Source organism: Ipomoea nil, unplaced genomic scaffold, assembly GCF_001879475.1.
Source record: "Ipomoea nil cultivar Tokyo-kokei standard unplaced genomic scaffold, Asagao_1.1 scaffold2036, whole genome shotgun sequence".
NCBI classification, from domain to species: domain Eukaryota; kingdom Viridiplantae; phylum Streptophyta; class Magnoliopsida; order Solanales; family Convolvulaceae; genus Ipomoea; species Ipomoea nil.
Genome location: NW_017618464.1, coordinates 6,218,020 through 6,235,616, shown reverse-complemented (window position 1 = coordinate 6,235,616; position 17,597 = coordinate 6,218,020). Strand labels below are relative to the sequence as shown.

The 17,597-nt window shown below is 35.0% G+C and overlaps 2 protein-coding genes and 2 non-coding genes across 4 annotated transcripts; 2 read left to right on the top strand and 2 right to left on the bottom strand.

The window, feature by feature from the left end:
• Positions 1–151: 151 nt before the first annotated feature.
• On the bottom strand, positions 152–3,566 carry LOC109148058 (ribonuclease H2 subunit A). Its single transcript, XM_019295808.1, has 8 exons — positions 3,378–3,566; positions 3,185–3,256; positions 1,976–2,099; positions 1,801–1,888; positions 1,274–1,411; positions 1,065–1,152; positions 847–967; positions 152–571 (listed from the first exon to the last, which is right to left on the bottom strand). The coding sequence occupies exons 1-8, from the start codon at positions 3,460–3,462 to the stop codon at positions 394–396; spliced, it is 894 nt and encodes a 297-aa protein (XP_019151353.1). The 5' UTR covers positions 3,463–3,566; the 3' UTR covers positions 152–393.
• A 2,677-nt stretch (positions 3,567–6,243) lies between these two features.
• On the bottom strand, positions 6,244–9,235 carry LOC109148057. Its single transcript, XM_019295807.1, has 3 exons — positions 8,261–9,235; positions 6,991–7,145; positions 6,244–6,878 (listed from the first exon to the last, which is right to left on the bottom strand). Exons 1-3 carry the CDS (start codon positions 8,823–8,825, stop codon positions 6,585–6,587), a joined length of 1,014 nt encoding a protein of 337 aa, XP_019151352.1. The 5' UTR covers positions 8,826–9,235; the 3' UTR covers positions 6,244–6,584.
• A 7,091-nt stretch (positions 9,236–16,326) lies between these two features.
• On the top strand, positions 16,327–16,398 carry TRNAM-CAU. Its single transcript has one exon. It is a non-coding gene; the product is annotated as a tRNA-Met (tRNA).
• Positions 16,399–16,482: 84 nt separating this feature from the next.
• TRNAA-UGC lies at positions 16,483–16,555 on the top strand. The gene has a single exon. It is a non-coding gene; the product is annotated as a tRNA-Ala (tRNA).
• Positions 16,556–17,597: the final 1,042 nt, after the last annotated feature.

Genomic DNA, 17,597 nt, shown 5'->3' with positions numbered 1-17,597 from the left:
GAATATCAAGTAAGCACAAGCTGACAATAATTTGCCCACTAGCTTGATGTGTACATTAAGTTAAATATATCAATACATCAAACAAAGAACAAAAATCATCAAACGATGAATCTATAAGAAAATTAACGATGAATTTATAGTATTATGAGTGTGAACTTAACCGAGAATTTCTCTGAGTAGTTATATATCAAAATGCTGCAATTCAAACAGCAAAACAAGACCAAAACTTGAATATGATTCACACTATTTAGCAACAACAAATTCTTCAAAGGCTTAATTAATACCCCGTACATCTCGTCGGTTCTACAGTTCTAAATCTGATCTGGTTAATGATAATATCAAGTACTGTGTAAAGGTTGAAACAACAATGTTCTATTGAAATGGTGTTTGAATTTAGAAATTTGGGAGTAGTTCGAGCTTACGAGATTGGAAGAATTTGCAGCGACCTTTACCGCTGGATTCAATGTCCTCGCTTTTCCTCTTCACGCCGCTGAAACCAATGCTCGTTAGCTTTATCTGCCGCTTGATGGATTTTGCGCTGCTTTCATCTTCATCATTTGCATCAGATTCCCTATGATAACCGCAAAAAAGTTAATGGCATGTGACACCTTTCAAGTTTCTGAAACTTTAAGCATACTCCAACTTTAATGATATGATAGCAATAACATGTCTATAAGCAGCGATTGAACAAAGAGACTATTATTGTATGGAATCTTTTCTTTAAACACCTTCTTTACTTAATATCCCAATTAACATTACATGCAAAAGATGATTTGAGGAGAGCTAGATCTCGAGTGAACAGAAAGAGCAGAGTAAATTGAATTTAGAATTTAGAAAATGGCTCACCATAAGACCTCAACAGTGTCTTTGGAGAATGAATTACATGTACCCCAACTGAAGCGGACAAGTGATGGAAACCCAAATACTAGATGTTTGTGATGATCTAGCCAAGCCTTTGTGTCGGGATCTAAAAGCAGCATAACCATTAAAACTATTATAATGTGAATCTTTTAATAAATACTCCGCATCACACTTCACTGTAATGAAAGGAAGATATAATTCACCTCCTGGGTATCCTGATCCAAATATCCTATTCATGTTTTCAGCACTCTCATCAAACACCCAGTCTCGCAAGGCTCTATCCCTAGTAACCTGAAAGAGATAAGCAGAAATGGAACTTAAAACTATATGCCTAGACAATAATATACTGAAGGAACACTTTGTGTGTGTGTGTGTGTGTGTGAGAGAGTGAGAGAGAGAGAGAGAGAGAGACCTTTGCAACTATACTTGCTCCACTTACAACAGGGTAAAGACTATCAGCCTTTTTAGCAACCACAAATTTGATACTTGGAAATCTTTCAGAGAGTTTTAATCTATATTTGTCAGGATCACCAACGGTATCCACATAGACCTGAAACTTTCCATACATTAGTCCTCACCTCCCCCAGCATAAACCCACAAAGACTGACCAAGTCTAATATACTCAATATATCAAGAATGAGACAGAATTTTGTTTTCTGAACACTTCAGATACATGTACTGGATGGATAGTTTTTCACCATCATCCTGCTTCCCCAAGGAATTTCAGCTTTGAGCTACCCAATCTAAGCATTTACAATAAACAGAAAAAGTTTGAAGCACATAATGAAAGGATGAGCGTATGTATGAAGAAGAAAAAGAAGCATAAAGGATGTCCTTGTATGTAAAGTGAACTATACATCATCAGCTGGACTTTGACAACTCAACACAAGTTTCCATATGCATGCATATTCTGTCAAATTTTATACTCTATAAATTTACCTCTGATAATAAAACACCCATGTCCAATGCCCTCCTGACCAGGCCCATGGCAGATTCATGTGATATCTCATTAAGGTTTATTTTATTCCTGTTGACAGTTGAAAAAGGTTTTAAAAAAAAAAAAAAAAAATTGACGTCATTGAGAATATATGAAGTGGCAGGAGATAGTCTGTACTTCTTCAACATTTTGGCAGATAGATCTCTAGGATCTATGACATCAACAGCCCATCCTATTGAACCATTTGTCTTCAGTTCTTCAAATAACTCTTCCCTCTTCTCTTCTTTCAAAGTTTTAGAGTCTATGTAAAGAAAGGAGCAAACGGTTGCAGATTTGAAGCAGTTAATTAATGTTATTGGGAAAGATAAATGCTGAAAAGCAAATAGGAAGAACATGTTTCCTTTAGTAACACCTGGCAATGCAATATACTGAAAATCATATAGTAAACGACAACAAAGGATGCAAAATAACTTAATCCCATACAGCATTGGCCATTAATTCAGTTTTTGACTTGCATTGTTAGATAGCAGCCAAATTATGACAAAAAGAAAAAGACAGGAAAGGGGCACGGAGTTGTCTATCATGCTAGTCTCCAGCCCTGCAGATTGTTTGCTCAACTCAAAACTTGAAATTGTTTCCATATTCTTCCTTTTCAATGGAAATTACATAGGTATCCTAAAACCTAAAATAATGTTCTTGGTTCTAACAAACCCCTCGATCAAGGGCTAGTACATCAATTTGTAAAAGGAATAACAAACAAAGTTCCACAAGTAAACAGTCAATCCTAACAAATAAATCCACATAATTGACTAATTGTAAATGAAATAACTGCAAAGTTCTATAATTCCAGGCACCCTTATCTAATTGAAAACCAAAATTCTAGCTCCCTTTTCAGGAAGATTGATACCCCTGCTTTAAAACAAGAGAAAATTCCCTTTCTTTCTGCTGAAAAGCCTTAATGATCCAAGTAGTTGACATGATTCTAGGATCCTCAGTGCCCTAAGGTTCTATAAGATGATTCCTGGCAAGCTACATTTCCTAATATTAATTGAAAGTGTCCTACTGTCAATAGGGAAGTTAGAACCCATATATTCATATTTAAACTTAAACCTAAACTTCTGAAACTCTAAAAAGCTTGAGACTTGTAAAATGAAACTATAATTGCAGAGGCCACATTACCAATAGCTTAACTATTCATGTGACTCTAAACAACAAATGATTCAGTGTTTCAACCCCGCCGTCCACCTCTTCAGAAAAATGTTTTTTTTTTTTTTTTTTTTTATCATACGATTAGCGTTCAATTTAATCTGTAGACGATGCAAAACTTTCTTTTTATCGAAACAGTAATAAAAGACTCGAGATTTAATGAATAAGAATGACACTAACCAGCAAAGTTTAAAGTTGAAAGGGTCTTCTGGTAAGATCGCGCGCAATATAAGGACCCGTACACCATTGGTCCTGTGAATTGGAAGCATGAATTGAAGCACTGTCAACCAAACAGTTACATAGCAAAAGAAGAAGAAGAAGAAGAAGAAGAAGAAGAAGAAGAGGAGGAGGAGAGATTGGTTCATTTGTGTACCTAAAACGGGGCCCCGACCCGCTTCGTCAATACCCATTATACAAGGTTTCGATGCCCATGGCGGCAGCTCTCCTCCAGACCCCATTCCCGCTTCTGCCTCCTGCTACTCCTCTCTCTCTCTCTCTCTGTGAAGACTACAGTTCCCGCCAAAAGGGGTTTCGTTTCGGCTCCGATTGGGAAATGAAATTAGGAAATGTATTCCTTATATGAAGTACTTTTTCGCAAATAAAAATAACAGAGGTACCGTATAGTAATAATGTCCTGATAAAGGGGGTTAGTAGAAATTTCAAGGAAAGGCAAGTCCTCCAAAAAGAGAAAAGGGTCAAATAGGTCATAAGCTTTACCCCAAAGGTCAATTAGACCCCTAAATTTTATAAAAGTCTTATTAAACTCTCAAACATGTCAAATTGGATCAATGAAACCCAAAAATCGATAAATGACCTGTTATTACAGGTCATTTCAATTCCGGCGACAAAAAAACTGGTCACCGGCGACTAAAACCGACCGTCCGGTGGTCTTCCACTGGAGAAGACGGGACCGCCTTCTCCAGTGGAGAAGACGACCAGACATCAATGGAGAAGGCGGTCGGTCGTCTTCTCTAGTGCAAGACGACCGGACGACTGGATTTTGTCGCCCGTGATCAGATTTTTTCACCGGTGGCCGAAATTCGTCGCCGAAATTGAAATGACCTGTAATAACAGATCATTTATCGATTTTTTGGTTTCATTGACCCAATTTGACATGTTTGAGGGTTTAATTGCACTTTTATAAAGTTTAGGGCCTAATCGACTTTTGGGGTAAAGTTTAGGGACCTATTTGATCATTTTCTCTAAAAGAGTGGTAAAATATTCAATTACCATAAAATTAAAATTCCTTCTAACCAAACCATGGAATTATAATTCTATTGAGTTTGATAAGAAAGGAATTACGTATACTTCCATCCTACCAAACACCCCATTAAGAGTGCAGTGATTTTGAGATACTTGTGAAGTGACTTACAAGGACCATATTGTAGGTAATGTTAGTCTTCGATAGTGTACCAAAACAAAAGATCAATTTATTTTCTTATTTTAATATTTTATACTCCGTATCTTATATTAGTCCTGAGAATTTCTCATGGTCAGGGTCCTTTCTAAAATATTTAAGTACTTGATTAATTGTATTGTTTGTGGCTTTTATTTATCCACTGAAATTATATATGCAGCAATCACCACGATGCACAGTTCTCGGCTAGGAGAATAAAGTATGCAAATTCATAAGATTTCTATATGGTCTAAAACAAGCTCCAAAATAGTGATATGAGAAATTTCATAAAATCATATTCAGTTTCAGTTTTATTGTAAATGGATCAGATTCGTGTGTACTCAAAAGTCATTCATGACAATTATGTGATAATATGTTTGTATGTTGATGATATATTGATTATAGTACACACATTGATGCCATTAATGAAATCAAAAGGTTTCTTTGCTCTGAATTTGATATAAAAGATCTTGGTGAAATGTGATATTAGGTGTGAAAGTCACCAAAAACTATTAATAGTTAAGTTTTCTTTAATTTGGCTTAATCGCATTATGTGGAGAAACTTCTAACAAAATTCAATAGCATGGATGAGAAGCATGCTAACACTCCTTATAATTATAACATACCTACACTTAGAGAAGAATTACAGTAACCCTGCATCCTAGGGAGAGTATGCTAAAATCATAGGAAGCGTAATCTTCTTATATAATGAGCTACACACAACCTAATATAGCATGTGCAGTGAGTAGACTTAGCCAATACACCCATAACCTTAGTACAGAGCATTGAGATGCTCTTAATCGGTTGTTAAGGTATCTAAAAGGTACCATGGGCTAGGGTTTGCATTTTTTAGGACACTCTTTTGTTTTAGAAGAGTATTGTGATGCAAATTGGGTGACCAAAATGATGAGGTGAGTGCTACAAGTATGTACATATTACGGACCTGCTATATCATAGAAATCTACTAAGCAAATGTGCATAGACGGATCCACTATGGAATATGAGTTCATTCCTTCGTACTTAGCAAGGCAAGAAGCTAAATAACTAAGAAATTTATAAACCGATATTCCATAATGGAAAAGGCCAGTCCCACCAGTATCTTTACATTGTGACTTAAAGATAGCCATCTATGTTACCAAAAATTGTCTTTATAATGGCAAGAAGAGGCACATCAGAGTGGAACATGGAACTGTGAGGCACTTGCACATGAATAGAGTAATAACGACGGAATATGTAAGATATGAGAAGAATCTTGTAGACCCTCTGACCAAAGGGCTCACCAAGAAGGTAGTTCTTGACACGTCGAGGGAAATTGGCTTAAAGCCTGTAAGGCAAGAATTCATGGTGGATACCACTGTAGTGGTCAACGAAGGCAGGATGGTAATTCTACCCGCACCCAATGGGTTACCCGCCCTAATGGGTAATAAAATACCCGTATAATTTGAGTAATGGGTACGGATATGGGGAAAAAGTTTTAAACCCGCGCGGGTATGGGGGTTAGTGCCCCCGCACCATTGCCATCCCTAAACGAAGCTTTGGAAAGATTCACAAAGAGTATACAATTGTTCATTCCCACGACATGTGTACAAGTCAAATGCATAGTCCTAATGCAACGGTCTAAATGAATCTTTTGACTTAATAAATAAGAGGTTGAGCATAAAATGTTCTTAATGATCCTGTAAGGAGATAGAATGTGTGAGATCTGCTTTTGCTTTTCAAATCAGAATAGCGTCTCATTCTGCTATCTTGCCATACTATACGACATCATAGCCTAATGGTTCATTTCAGCTGACGACAGTCTTGATGATAGATGCATAGAATGTACACAGCAAAGCTTGAAAAATGCACAACTGCCCAAGGTCAACAACTGTTATTTACGTACAAGAAAGATACTTTTTGTTTGTCATTTACATTAGCAGAAAAGAGTATTCAAAGGTGCCCATCTACAAACTAAGCTCTCATACATTTTTTTCTTTTTTGGTGTTTCTCACATCTGCATAATCAAGACATAAAAGATAAAAGCGGTCTACAGCTTACAGATTCAACATCTTTCCCACTGGCCACAATAGATGAAGAAAATGCAATATTAAAGCGGGCACCGCTAAACATTATCATGTTTGCTTCACCTAAAAGCAAAGCTATATATGCTGTGTAGTTCTTTCTCCAATAAGGCAGACATCTTTGTTAATGGGGATCACCCATAGCCACGCCTAAGCTATTCTCTTTCTCGACAACTAACCTGAACATCTTGGACACATGGTCTTTGTCACCGCACTTGGTGATCATGTCCATATACTGCATAGCATCCTGGGGAAGGAGGCCTTCCATGAAGAACCGGAAAAGATGGGAGTGTGTTCCGTGCATTGTATCCAAGCATTGTTCCATTGCACTGACTTGCTGCAGTTTACTCAACTCGGCTGCCTCCAATAGGGGCAGTAACTCCCTCTCTTCCTCTTTAAAGTGCTGCTTTGAATGCTCCTGGCAAAACCGCAAAATAAAAGCAATATTCCACTTTAATCACTACGGTCATTATTTATAAGTTATAACAAATTCAGAATATTCTAATCCGGTTTAACCAAAGTATGGGTACCTGTAAAGTTTTGAGCCGAGTTGAGAGATTGGAGAGTGCTTCTTGGTAGACAGGGTCCCCTGAATCCAGAACTCCAACAGATTTAATGTCTTCTTTGATACCATTCATTACCGGCAAATCCCTAGCATGCTCCTCATTTGCAGCTTTGCATAAGCCTAGGCAATATAAGACTAAAAGTTACTATATTTTTCAACAAAAGCGTAATCCACATGCACATTAAGAATCAATTTAAACCACAGATTACTAAGAAGGCAGAAGTAAGTAATCCCTATTGTGGCCCGTAACAAGCTAAAAGTCTCGCCACTTGTGTTCGAGGGATTCTACTAAATGTAATAAACCCAAAAAAAGAATTAAACCCATTTTTGGTCTTTTGAGTATCGTGTGGCCTTTCCTAAAAACCCGACTACCAATTTGAACAAATTACATCCACAAAATGTACAAATTGTCCACTTCCACTACAACTCTAGCAGAACCATGATGTTTGGATGGTCAACGTCAACAAAAGCAGTATCACTATGCGGATCAAGAATCAATTTACTAGAGACAAACAAAAAAGCATAAGTTCCCTATTATAGCCAGTAATAAGCTAAACGACTGGCCACTTTCATAGAGGTAAATTTAGCTAGCTTTCCTCGATTCAATTAATTGCAACAAAATCACTGACGATAGATTATTTCTTGCATTAGCAATGGCCGCAAAAGAACAAAATCCACTTTTGGTCCAACAAGCTAAGTACTGTGTGAGTGTGTGGCCATTCCAGAAAATCTCCTCGACTATCAATTTTAAAGCTTAAACAAATGGCCGTGAAAGACCAACATAACATCTATAGAAGACGAATTTGTATGCTAAAAGCAAATGCACTCAAACCTATCTTTCATCAACAAGAAAGCAAGAAGAGCGACTTCAAGCCCAATCAAACATCAATCACTTCACGGACGCTATTGATTGAGAAGAAAGGGGAGCGGATTCTCCATCTAATTATCAACACTATAGTTCCGAAACAACCTAGAAATTTCAATCTTAGAGGGTATAAGAAACACGCAATTTCTAAGCTATCCCCCCTTCAGTGCAATCAGTATCTTGTTATTTACATTCATTAATCACTCTCCCCATCTTCAGATTTTTCTGAAATTGTCTCCTTAATCATACTTTATACTCAAGACTAGAGATGGTAAATCATGTTTTTTTTCCCAAATTAGAAGAAGATATTAAACAGATTTTCAAAAATAGTAAAACAATAACAGAATGGGAAACCCTAAAAAAGTTATACCTCGATCGGCTTTTTCCAAGATTGGGAAGACGACCTTCTCTTCCATCTGAGCGTGCTCCTGTAAGAGCTCCAGCAACTGAGAGTAGCTTCTTCCGAACTTCCTAATCTCCATCCTAGGACTCCCCATGGCCGGATCACCCCGCGTCTTGCCCCCACGCGCCGACAGGTCATCCGCCCACCTCACCATCCGGTCCAGGTGCCACAGGATGCTCCGGTGCTGCAGAGTCACGACCCAGACCAGCAGCGGCGTGGTTTCGCCGTACCACCCGCCCACGCTCCCCTTGAGCAGCTGCGGCTCCGGGAACTTCGCATCGAGGAACTGCACCATAACTTCCGGCGATCCGGAAACGCTGTCGGACTTGTACTCAATCACCGGCGTGTCGTGGCGGTCGGACGGTAGGAACTTGAGCGAGACGGGCTTGTAGAGAAGCGCGAATCGGATGTAGTAGGTCTCAATCCCGAACGGCGCTCCGTAGAGTTTGACCGTGGGTTGATTCTTCTTCATCACGTCCGCCGGCGCAATCTCCGCCGTGGATTTCCTCGAAGTCTCCAAACAATTCCCCATTGCCAAAATCCAAGAAAACCGGAAAACTATAAACCCTTTAGCTGATAAATCTCTGGGTTTTCAAGATCCCAATCTAGGGTTCGCAGGGAACTAAGTGATAGGTGGGAGTGAGAGGGAGAAAACAACAAGGGGGTTTAACGAAAAACGAAAATGGCAGCGTACCAGTCCTGTCCTCGGCAACTACAAAAAGACAAAGTTGAAGACGGGTAGGGGCTGGGCGAAGGGGCTAAAGATAGATAGAATGAAAGAAATCAAGAAAATAGGAGCCTTTTCATGGAAAGCTGTTAGGAATGTGCCAATTGGAAAGGCTCCTCTGGGGCCGGACGGCAATGGTGGAGCGATTCAATGTGGAATCATGATATGATATGGCCGGTTTTCTAGTGAAAGAACAAGATTGAAACCATTGTGGGCAACTAGTCGTTACTTCTGACTAAGACTTGCCTTCATGCTAATTACTCCTTATTTTACGTTAGAAAATATTTCCAAAATCTATACCACTTTGTATTTATTTTAATCATCAAAATCAAGAAATATAATAAAATTTTCGAATTCGGTGAAGTTTACAACACCAAAGAAAATTAACAATGTCAAAATTAAAGGCTTTCAACCTAACAAATCTAATTATGATTAATGGGATGGGCATACACCCAGTCTGACTAGGCAACGGAAGAGATGTGAAGTCGGCGAGTAGATCAAGTACGGAAGGTGAAATATTAGTCGGTGTATTGTCCAATCGATCAAGGGAGCAAGGATAAGCAGACTAGCAGAGATATGAAGGCAGGCAATCGGGTGGGCAGGACGATGGACTCAGTTAGTCGTATTACAGGATGCTTGATGAAGGTATACGGGAAGAAGGATGGCCTGTTGAGCTAGTCTTGTAGCCAGTTGAAGCCTAGAGACAGCCAGTCGGAAGCCCGACTAAGACCTAGGGGCAGCCAGTCGAGGACTGGACGGAAAATACAGGTAGTTAATATAGCGGCCGAGGAACGTAACAGAGCCCCCGGGGTGCATGCCGGGGCGAAGTGCCGAGTAAGCGGAGACTCGCTTGAGGAAAGGTAAGAGACCAAGTGGCTAGAAGAGTCGCATTGGGTAGCATGGGTGGATGGATGGACGACTAGATGACTTACTTAGTCGAATGAAATATTTGCCAACTCCGATGAACACTCGGACAAGGCTGAAGATGTGGTTGTATCTAGAAGAGATATGGCGAGTGGATCTTGTAGAAGGCGGATGGAAATCTGGAGGCTATAAAGAAAGAAGATCAATTGTATTTAGGAAAAAAGATCAGTTGTATTTATGACATATTAGGGTTACCTAATTTAGGTCCTTTATTTCTTGTATAAATACGCCTAGAGGCTAGAGCACCTTGCAAAAAGTTAAGCTTTACAGGCATACACAAAAAATATGTTTTCACAATTATTACATAAACTAGTATATGTATTTCTAACTTTTACTAGTTCTTCCTACTCTTGCGAGGTTTATTTAATCAAAACTTTTATAGACTTTCAAATGACTTTTAAAGTGATGAATTTTATACATAAAAACATATATAAATAAATTAATGCATTGCAAAAAAAAAAAAAAATACAAATTGATTGCCGCTAAAGTAGATTATATTATACATAAAGACAATATCATTCAATTTTTACTAAATAATCGATATAATCAATAAAAATATCTCTCATCTACGTATTCTTCCTCTACAACAACCTTCTCAACTTCATAATTGTTATCAATATTTAGTACTAGAGCTAGACATTATATGTCAATAACTTTAATTGTATTAAATAGTACCTAAAGAAAACTATTTATTTGAAACAATACAACATATATTTAAAAAAAGAAAAACAAAAAGTAAAGAAAAGAAAAAAAAAACTTCTAGTAAAAAAAAAACAATAATACTACGAACTTCTAGTAAAAAAATACTTAGCAAATATCCTTAATGCATATAACAAAATTTATGAAACTAATAATAGTAATACTAATACTAATAATACTACTATTAACTCTCATTTGGATACTTTGAACATTATTCAATTATAACGATCTTGTGGTGATGACATATTTATTAGAAGTATATCTTTCTTTGTTTCCGTGTTCAACCATTCCAAAGCCTTGAAACAAGCTAAGTATTACTATACTACCCAAGTTTGTGAGTTCCTTAATATCATCCTAACAACAATTTTTTTTCCCCTTTTTCTACACCAAACAATGAATATCAACAACAAATTAATCAAAAGTATTAGATCATTTAACCAAAAATAATAATTTTTTGCTATGATATATATATATATATATATATATATAATATGAGTATTTATGAAAATCATGGAATGTACCATAAAATTTGATAGGAATAGATGAAAAGTTTGTCTGATTTAGACAGAGACAAATAGTCTGTAGAGAAAGTTAAAAAGTTTAGAGTTGGAGGGTTGGATTTTAACTATTTATATTTGTGAATAAAAAAAGTCTACATAAATCCTAATATGATAGAATAAAAAAAAAAAAGTCAATAAGCTTTTGAATACAAGTAGATTATTAAATACTCTATAAAAGTCTGAATCGAATACTAGTAAACTTTTAAAAATTCTTTAAAAGTTTGAATTGAATATCGACTTATAAAGTCTAAATCAAATAACACCAAACTTTTAAAGTCTTTAAAAGTTTTGATCGAAATACACCGTACCCCTTAAATTCTTTATATATAGACAACTTTTTTTGGGACAATGTGATGAAGATGTTTTATCTATATTCACCCCATCGGGGTGTTTGGTTGGCATGAATTGCGTTGAAATTGAATTGCAATTCAATGAAATGATAAACTACACTGTTTGGTTGGAGGGAATTGCAATTCCCTCAAATTGCAATTCATAGGTTCCCCCTATGAATTGCAATTCAATGAATTTATCCAAAGGGAAAGGGAAAGAAAAGACATATTTGTCCTTGAATGTTATTATTAAAATTATTACACAAAGGGTATTTTAGTCTTTATATCACTTCTCTCATTTTCATTATTCCTCCCTACCAAACAATGTAATTGTAATTCCTACTTTATTCACACCTTGTTCTTTTCTCACCGAATTACAATTTCTTTCCTCCTTAATTCCTTCCTTCCAACCAAACGCCCTGTAAGTGAATTTAAGAGTTGGTACAGTGGAATTCTTATTGCAAAGCTCCATTGGGTACCAAGACTTTAATTTCATAAACATCACTTCTTAATCATGGTTTAATACCCCTTAATCCTAAGTTAAGGATTCATATTCTCAAATTGCAAGGAGCTAGGTGTGGCCCAAAGCCCCAAACTATTGCCTTAGGCTGAGGGCTGCAAGGGCGAAGTTGAGACAAAGGGCGCAAATTATGTTGTCCAACATGGTGCATACGGTTGCAAAAACGATGTCGTTTTGACTAAAAATGCGCGTTTCATTTTTTTTTTTTTTTTTAAATTCAAGTTCGATTTTTGGCAATAGCATTTTTTTTGTGCATAATTTGAATTATATATCCACAAATTCATAACTATATACTCACAAATTTATAACTATATATCCACAGTGAATGAATAACACAAAATTCAGAATGAATGAACTAAATATCCACAATGAATGAACAACACAATGCTGTTGAGGGGAATCGAAACTGATTTTTTTTTTTTTAAATGAGACGCGCGTTTTTAGTCAAAATGACATTGTTTTGCAACCGTGTGCACCATTTGCACTGCATAACTATTGGACAAAGGGTTCTCTTTGAACGTACCTAATCTATACATTTTAGAATTTTATCTTTATATATATAAAGCAGAATCATAGTTTTCCTCCAAAAGTATGAATGGGTATTGGGAAAATGGGCTGCAGCAATGTGATAGATTTGACCCAAAAATTAAAAAAATGTAATTATATATTGACCCAACATTTGTTATATTAAAACTTTTATTTTTATTATGTTATATTATTTAGTGTGAATTTATTTATTTTTTATTTTTGTAATGCCAATATATATATATATATATATATATATATATATATATATATATATATCTTTATATATATAAAGTAGAATCTTAGTTTCCCTCCACACACACACACACACACACACACACATATATATATATATATATATATATATATATATAATTTAATAACACTGTATAATTTAATATTTTATCTTTTTAGTATATGTGTCAACAAATGTCATACTTATAACTTACTAACTTTTTAATAGATTGTACTTTTGATTAGTTTTTTTAATAATTTACAAAGAAAGTTAGGTAAAGTAAAATCAAGTAGCAGGGGAAAAATTTTCTCCCCTAAGTGTGAATGCATTTTAATAGATTTGTAAGATCATTATTTTTTTTGTATGTAAACCACGAGGTGGTCCGGGTCTTTCTCTGTCCGTTTAACTTTGTAAGGTCATTACTGCAAATCAGATTAGCAATATGAATGCATTTATTGTCTTATCATTTAAATATTACATTGTATAGCTATACTTACATTTTTAATAAAACTTATTCAGCTTTGTATCATAACATTACAACAATACTTATAAATTTTTGTTCGTGCATCGCACGGGGCATATACTAGTATACTTTATCTCTAATCTCTACTCACAAAATAACCATGCCCTTCAACTTTATTTTGGAGTGTTTTTTAATAGGTCTTTAAACCAAAATGGAGTCTAACTAAAATTCAACTCGACTAGTTTTATCTCTTGTAATATAAATAACAATTATATTAAAAAATTAATAATAAGATAACATCAATACTAACACATACATTTAATAATTAAGTTTAATTTAATTAATAGTTGTATCTAATGAATTTCAGAAACTTGATTTAAAAAAAAAAAAAAAAACAAATAAGAGAGATGAGTAAAGAAGTAAAGTGCATAAATAATTTGAGCATAATCATTCACGTTCGACCCACACATGCTCCCTGTATGGAGATTTGGGAAGGATAACATGATACATAATAAGGGTGTGTTTGGTTCGCACATGGGGATTGGAATTGGAATCGGAATCGGAATCAAATACTTGGTAATGGTAATAGGTTTGGTGAAAATATTTTGCATGTTTGGTAGTATGGTGGAATTGGAATGATTACCAATATTGTTGTTTGGTTATGTATGATCCTATAATGAGAATAAAGGTTTTAAAAGTACAAAAACAAAAAATAAAGACAATTTATTTTAATATAAAGACATCCAAAGCACCAATATGAACACACAAAAAAATAAAAACAAAATCCTAAAAGAACTAATCTAAACTTAAAAATCAAATTACCAATTAAGAGGGGAAATAATGGAATGAAACCCTTATTTTAGTAATTAGGGAATGATTTTTCTAATTAAGGGATAATCAAATTACATAGTAGTGCTCTAAAAACCTGTCAACCCCTAATAGCTTAACTCATGAGCCAAACACTATCTTTAATTTTCTCTGTCGAACTGATATTGTTCTGTTTAATTTGTTGCATGTAATATTCATTATTCTAACTAATTCTTCTTCTTCTTCTTTTCCTTTATTTATTTTCATTAGCAATTTTTATTATTATTATTAATTATTAATTTTGGCCAGTTTCAATTATTGCGTTTAATAAAATTTTTAAATATATAAAATTTATCCACCAATAATACTAAAATTTAAAATTTGCATTGAATAACTTGTTAAACCTTGTTATTAGTGTCATGCAAGTATGCATCCATTTTGGGGCAAATAGAGTATATATTTGTATTTTGGAAGAGGTAAATTTGAAAATTTGTAATTAACTTCTGAGTGAATTCCATTTTTGGTCATTCTGTTATAGAGGCGTTTCCAATTTTAGTCCATCTTAATTTTTTTGTCACTTTATAGCCACTATTATTGAATGTGTTCCACTTTTAGTCTCACCGTTAGTATTTCCATTAAGAGGCCGTGTAATCTAGGGGTATTTTGACATTTCTTCTCATCCAAGACTATGTTTGACTAAAGAAATGAGAACATTAAACCTAAAACCTAAGAAACCTCGCCGGCCCATGTTGGAACGAACGAAACGATGTAGCTTTGGTTTCCCATTTTCGTTGTTCGAAGAGCCATCTTCGAATATCGGAGGAGGAGGACGAAGTGCCTGGATTAAAAGAAAAGAGACAAACATAAAAAGACCAAAATACCCTTTGATTATACGGCCTCTTGACGGAAATATTAACGGTGGACTAAAAGTGGAACACATTCAATAACAGTGGTTGTAAAGTGGCAAAACAAATTAAAGTGGACTGAAATTAAAAACGCCCTTATAACAGTAGGACCAAAAATGGAATTCACTCTTAAATTCTCACTAACAAGTTTTGTATTGACACTTGGACTTAGAAAAACAAATTAAAGTGTAATGAACACCTTTTGGATGATCAGGGAATCCACTCTTGTGCGACAAGCTCGATCAAGAAGTGTTTTCAATAATTAAATTAATAATCTTCATATACGATAATCATGCTTCACTCATTAGGCCATCACCTTTTCAATGAATAATTAATAACCACTTTTTTATTATAATAATTTATCAAGTTACACGTAATTGATGTATGTGTGTGTGTGTGTTTTTTTGGTTTGTGCTTGGTTTCCTTTTTATTTTATTTTATTAGTTTCTAGGGCAATATGACTTTTTCAATTATAACAAGTTATTGCATCGTTAGCAAGTTGCATGTACAATTTTAATTGATATTTTCTTTTGGTTGGTTTCCTTAAAAAAAAAAAAAAACTATCGACACGTCCAATTTTAATTGATTTGGGAGGGGGGTTGGTTTCCTTTTATTTATTTATTTAGTTGCTTTGGCAACATGACTTATATTAAAAATAAATAAAATCAAAATAAAACACACACACACCAAAACAAACGTTTTCTTTCATCCACATTTACCACGACTTGAAGGGATCGGTTTTTCCCATAATATCTGCACGGACACTATGTAGTATTTAGGAGAAGAAGGTTTTTCACTTTTTTTTTTTTTTTTTATAAAAATATTTAGTTACTAATTTTGCTAACTACGTACTTTGTGGTTTAAAGACCTCACAATTTTCTCCTTTTGCGCCATTTTTGAAATTTGATTTTGACTCTCAATTTGAAATTTTCAATTATTTTAGACTGACTAATAAAAATTTAAATATATCAAGGTTGACATAATTTGTTGAGCATATACTATTGATAGATTAGAATGTACTAAAAAAAAATGCATCAACACTTGTACGTTAATCTCAAATTTGCAATTCTTATACTGTGGACTAAAGCCCACATTGTAAGATAGATCACTGATATACATGTTCATTTAGTTACAAGTACTTGCTAAATGATATATATATATATATTTTGTGGGAGTGTGGGGAAGGGGGGGTTTCTTCAATTAACTAATCAACATGATCTCCAGTAATAAATAAATGATTAATGTAAATAATTGTGTTTACATTCATACTTGGAATAAGAGAGAAATACTCCACCAGAGAGAAAGTTTAAATAAGTTAATAATAGATCTATACAACAAAATCAGAGTGGCGCAGCGGAAGCGTGGTGGGCCCATAACCCACAGGTCCCAGGATCGAAACCTGGCTCTGATATGAGTGGCTTTTGTTTAAATGAATACTTTTTTCTGTATTAATAAATATAATATAAATAGCAATTTAACTGCAAAATTAACAATAGGGGATGTAGCTCAAATGGTAGAGCGCTCGCTTTGCATGCGAGAGGCACGGGGTTCGATCCCCCGCATCTCCACTTTGTAGTAAAAAAACCTATACAGACATACAGTGACTTTTTGGTTTGTTGTTAACAACAAAACATTCGATCACGTCAACCATCAGATATATTTATACTTGTGTTTTTTTTTTTTTTTGGTTTTTGGTTTGTTAACAACAAAATTCCATCACGTCAACCATCAGATATATTTATTCACTTGTTTACATTGAGAGCATATCTTATTACATATACAAATATAAATAAGTTTCAAGTACAAAAGAGTGTGATGGAGTATTGATTCTTTGGGCAAGAAAAAAATTGAGGAAGAAATACAATGACTCTGTATAACTTATTTTAAGTTACAAATAAGATATAAGCTTATTTATGAATGGAATGATGTCAATCTTAATGTTAATTTTACTGCCAGGAATTCAGGTTGCAACACTTTTTGGTCCAGACCTCCTCGGGCATGTTTAAGCTTAATGTTGATGCTGCTCTTGACCTCAACAATAAGAAGATGGAATTTGGATTTGTTCTTCGCGACTCAACAGGTTCGCTCGTTGCTGCCAGGCGTCTCCCATGGTTCTGTGCGTTCAAGCCAAACAAAGCTGAGGCAATTGGAGTTCGAGAACCTTAATGTGGATAATTTGTAGCTGGAAAGCGATTGACTTCAAGTCATCAATGGCATTACTCATGAGCATGATTTATATTCCTCTTTTGATCTTATTCTTAATGATGTTAGAAAAATAGCTATAGTTTTCACTAACTTATGCTTTTTGTTTGTTAAGCGATCTGCGAACAGAGTTGTGCAGGCCATTTTTTAGCTTGGGAAGCCCTGTCTATGTCTGACTGTTCAGACTGTAGGTTGGTTCCCTTTCTTTTCATTGCTTATGCCTTGAGCACATGGACCTTATTTAATATACTTCCTTCGTTATTGTCCAAAAAAAAAGGTATAAGCTTTGTTTGTATGGTGCAATATGATTAGTGTATGTATGGATTATATGGTGTATATATGGAAATAGGAAGTGGTGTACGTGTGTTGTGCTCATTTTATGCATGCAAAAGGAGAATGCATGCTGCA

Bases quoted from the DNA above. Each gene is read 5' to 3' on its own strand.
- LOC109148057 (XM_019295807.1), bottom strand. From the start codon at position 8,825: ATGGGGAATTGTTTGGAGACTTCGAGGAAATCCACGGCGGAGATTGCG. The intron at 7,146-8,260 runs GTATAACTTTTT...TATATTGCCTAG, and splicing joins CTTGGAAAAAGCCGATCGAG to GCTTATGCAAAGCTGCAAAT. The intron at 6,879-6,990 runs GTACCCATACTT...CGGTTTTGCCAG, and splicing joins CTCGGCTCAAAACTTTACAG to GAGCATTCAAAGCAGCACTT.
- LOC109148058 (XM_019295808.1), bottom strand. From the start codon at position 3,462: ATGGGGTCTGGAGGAGAGCTGCCGCCATGGGCATCGAAACCTTGTATA. The intron at 3,257-3,377 runs GTACACAAATGA...TCCAATTCACAG, and splicing joins GGGTCGGGGCCCCGTTTTAG to GACCAATGGTGTACGGGTCC. The intron at 968-1,064 runs GTGAATTATATC...TGCTGCTTTTAG, and splicing joins TGGATCAGGATACCCAGGAG to ATCCCGACACAAAGGCTTGG.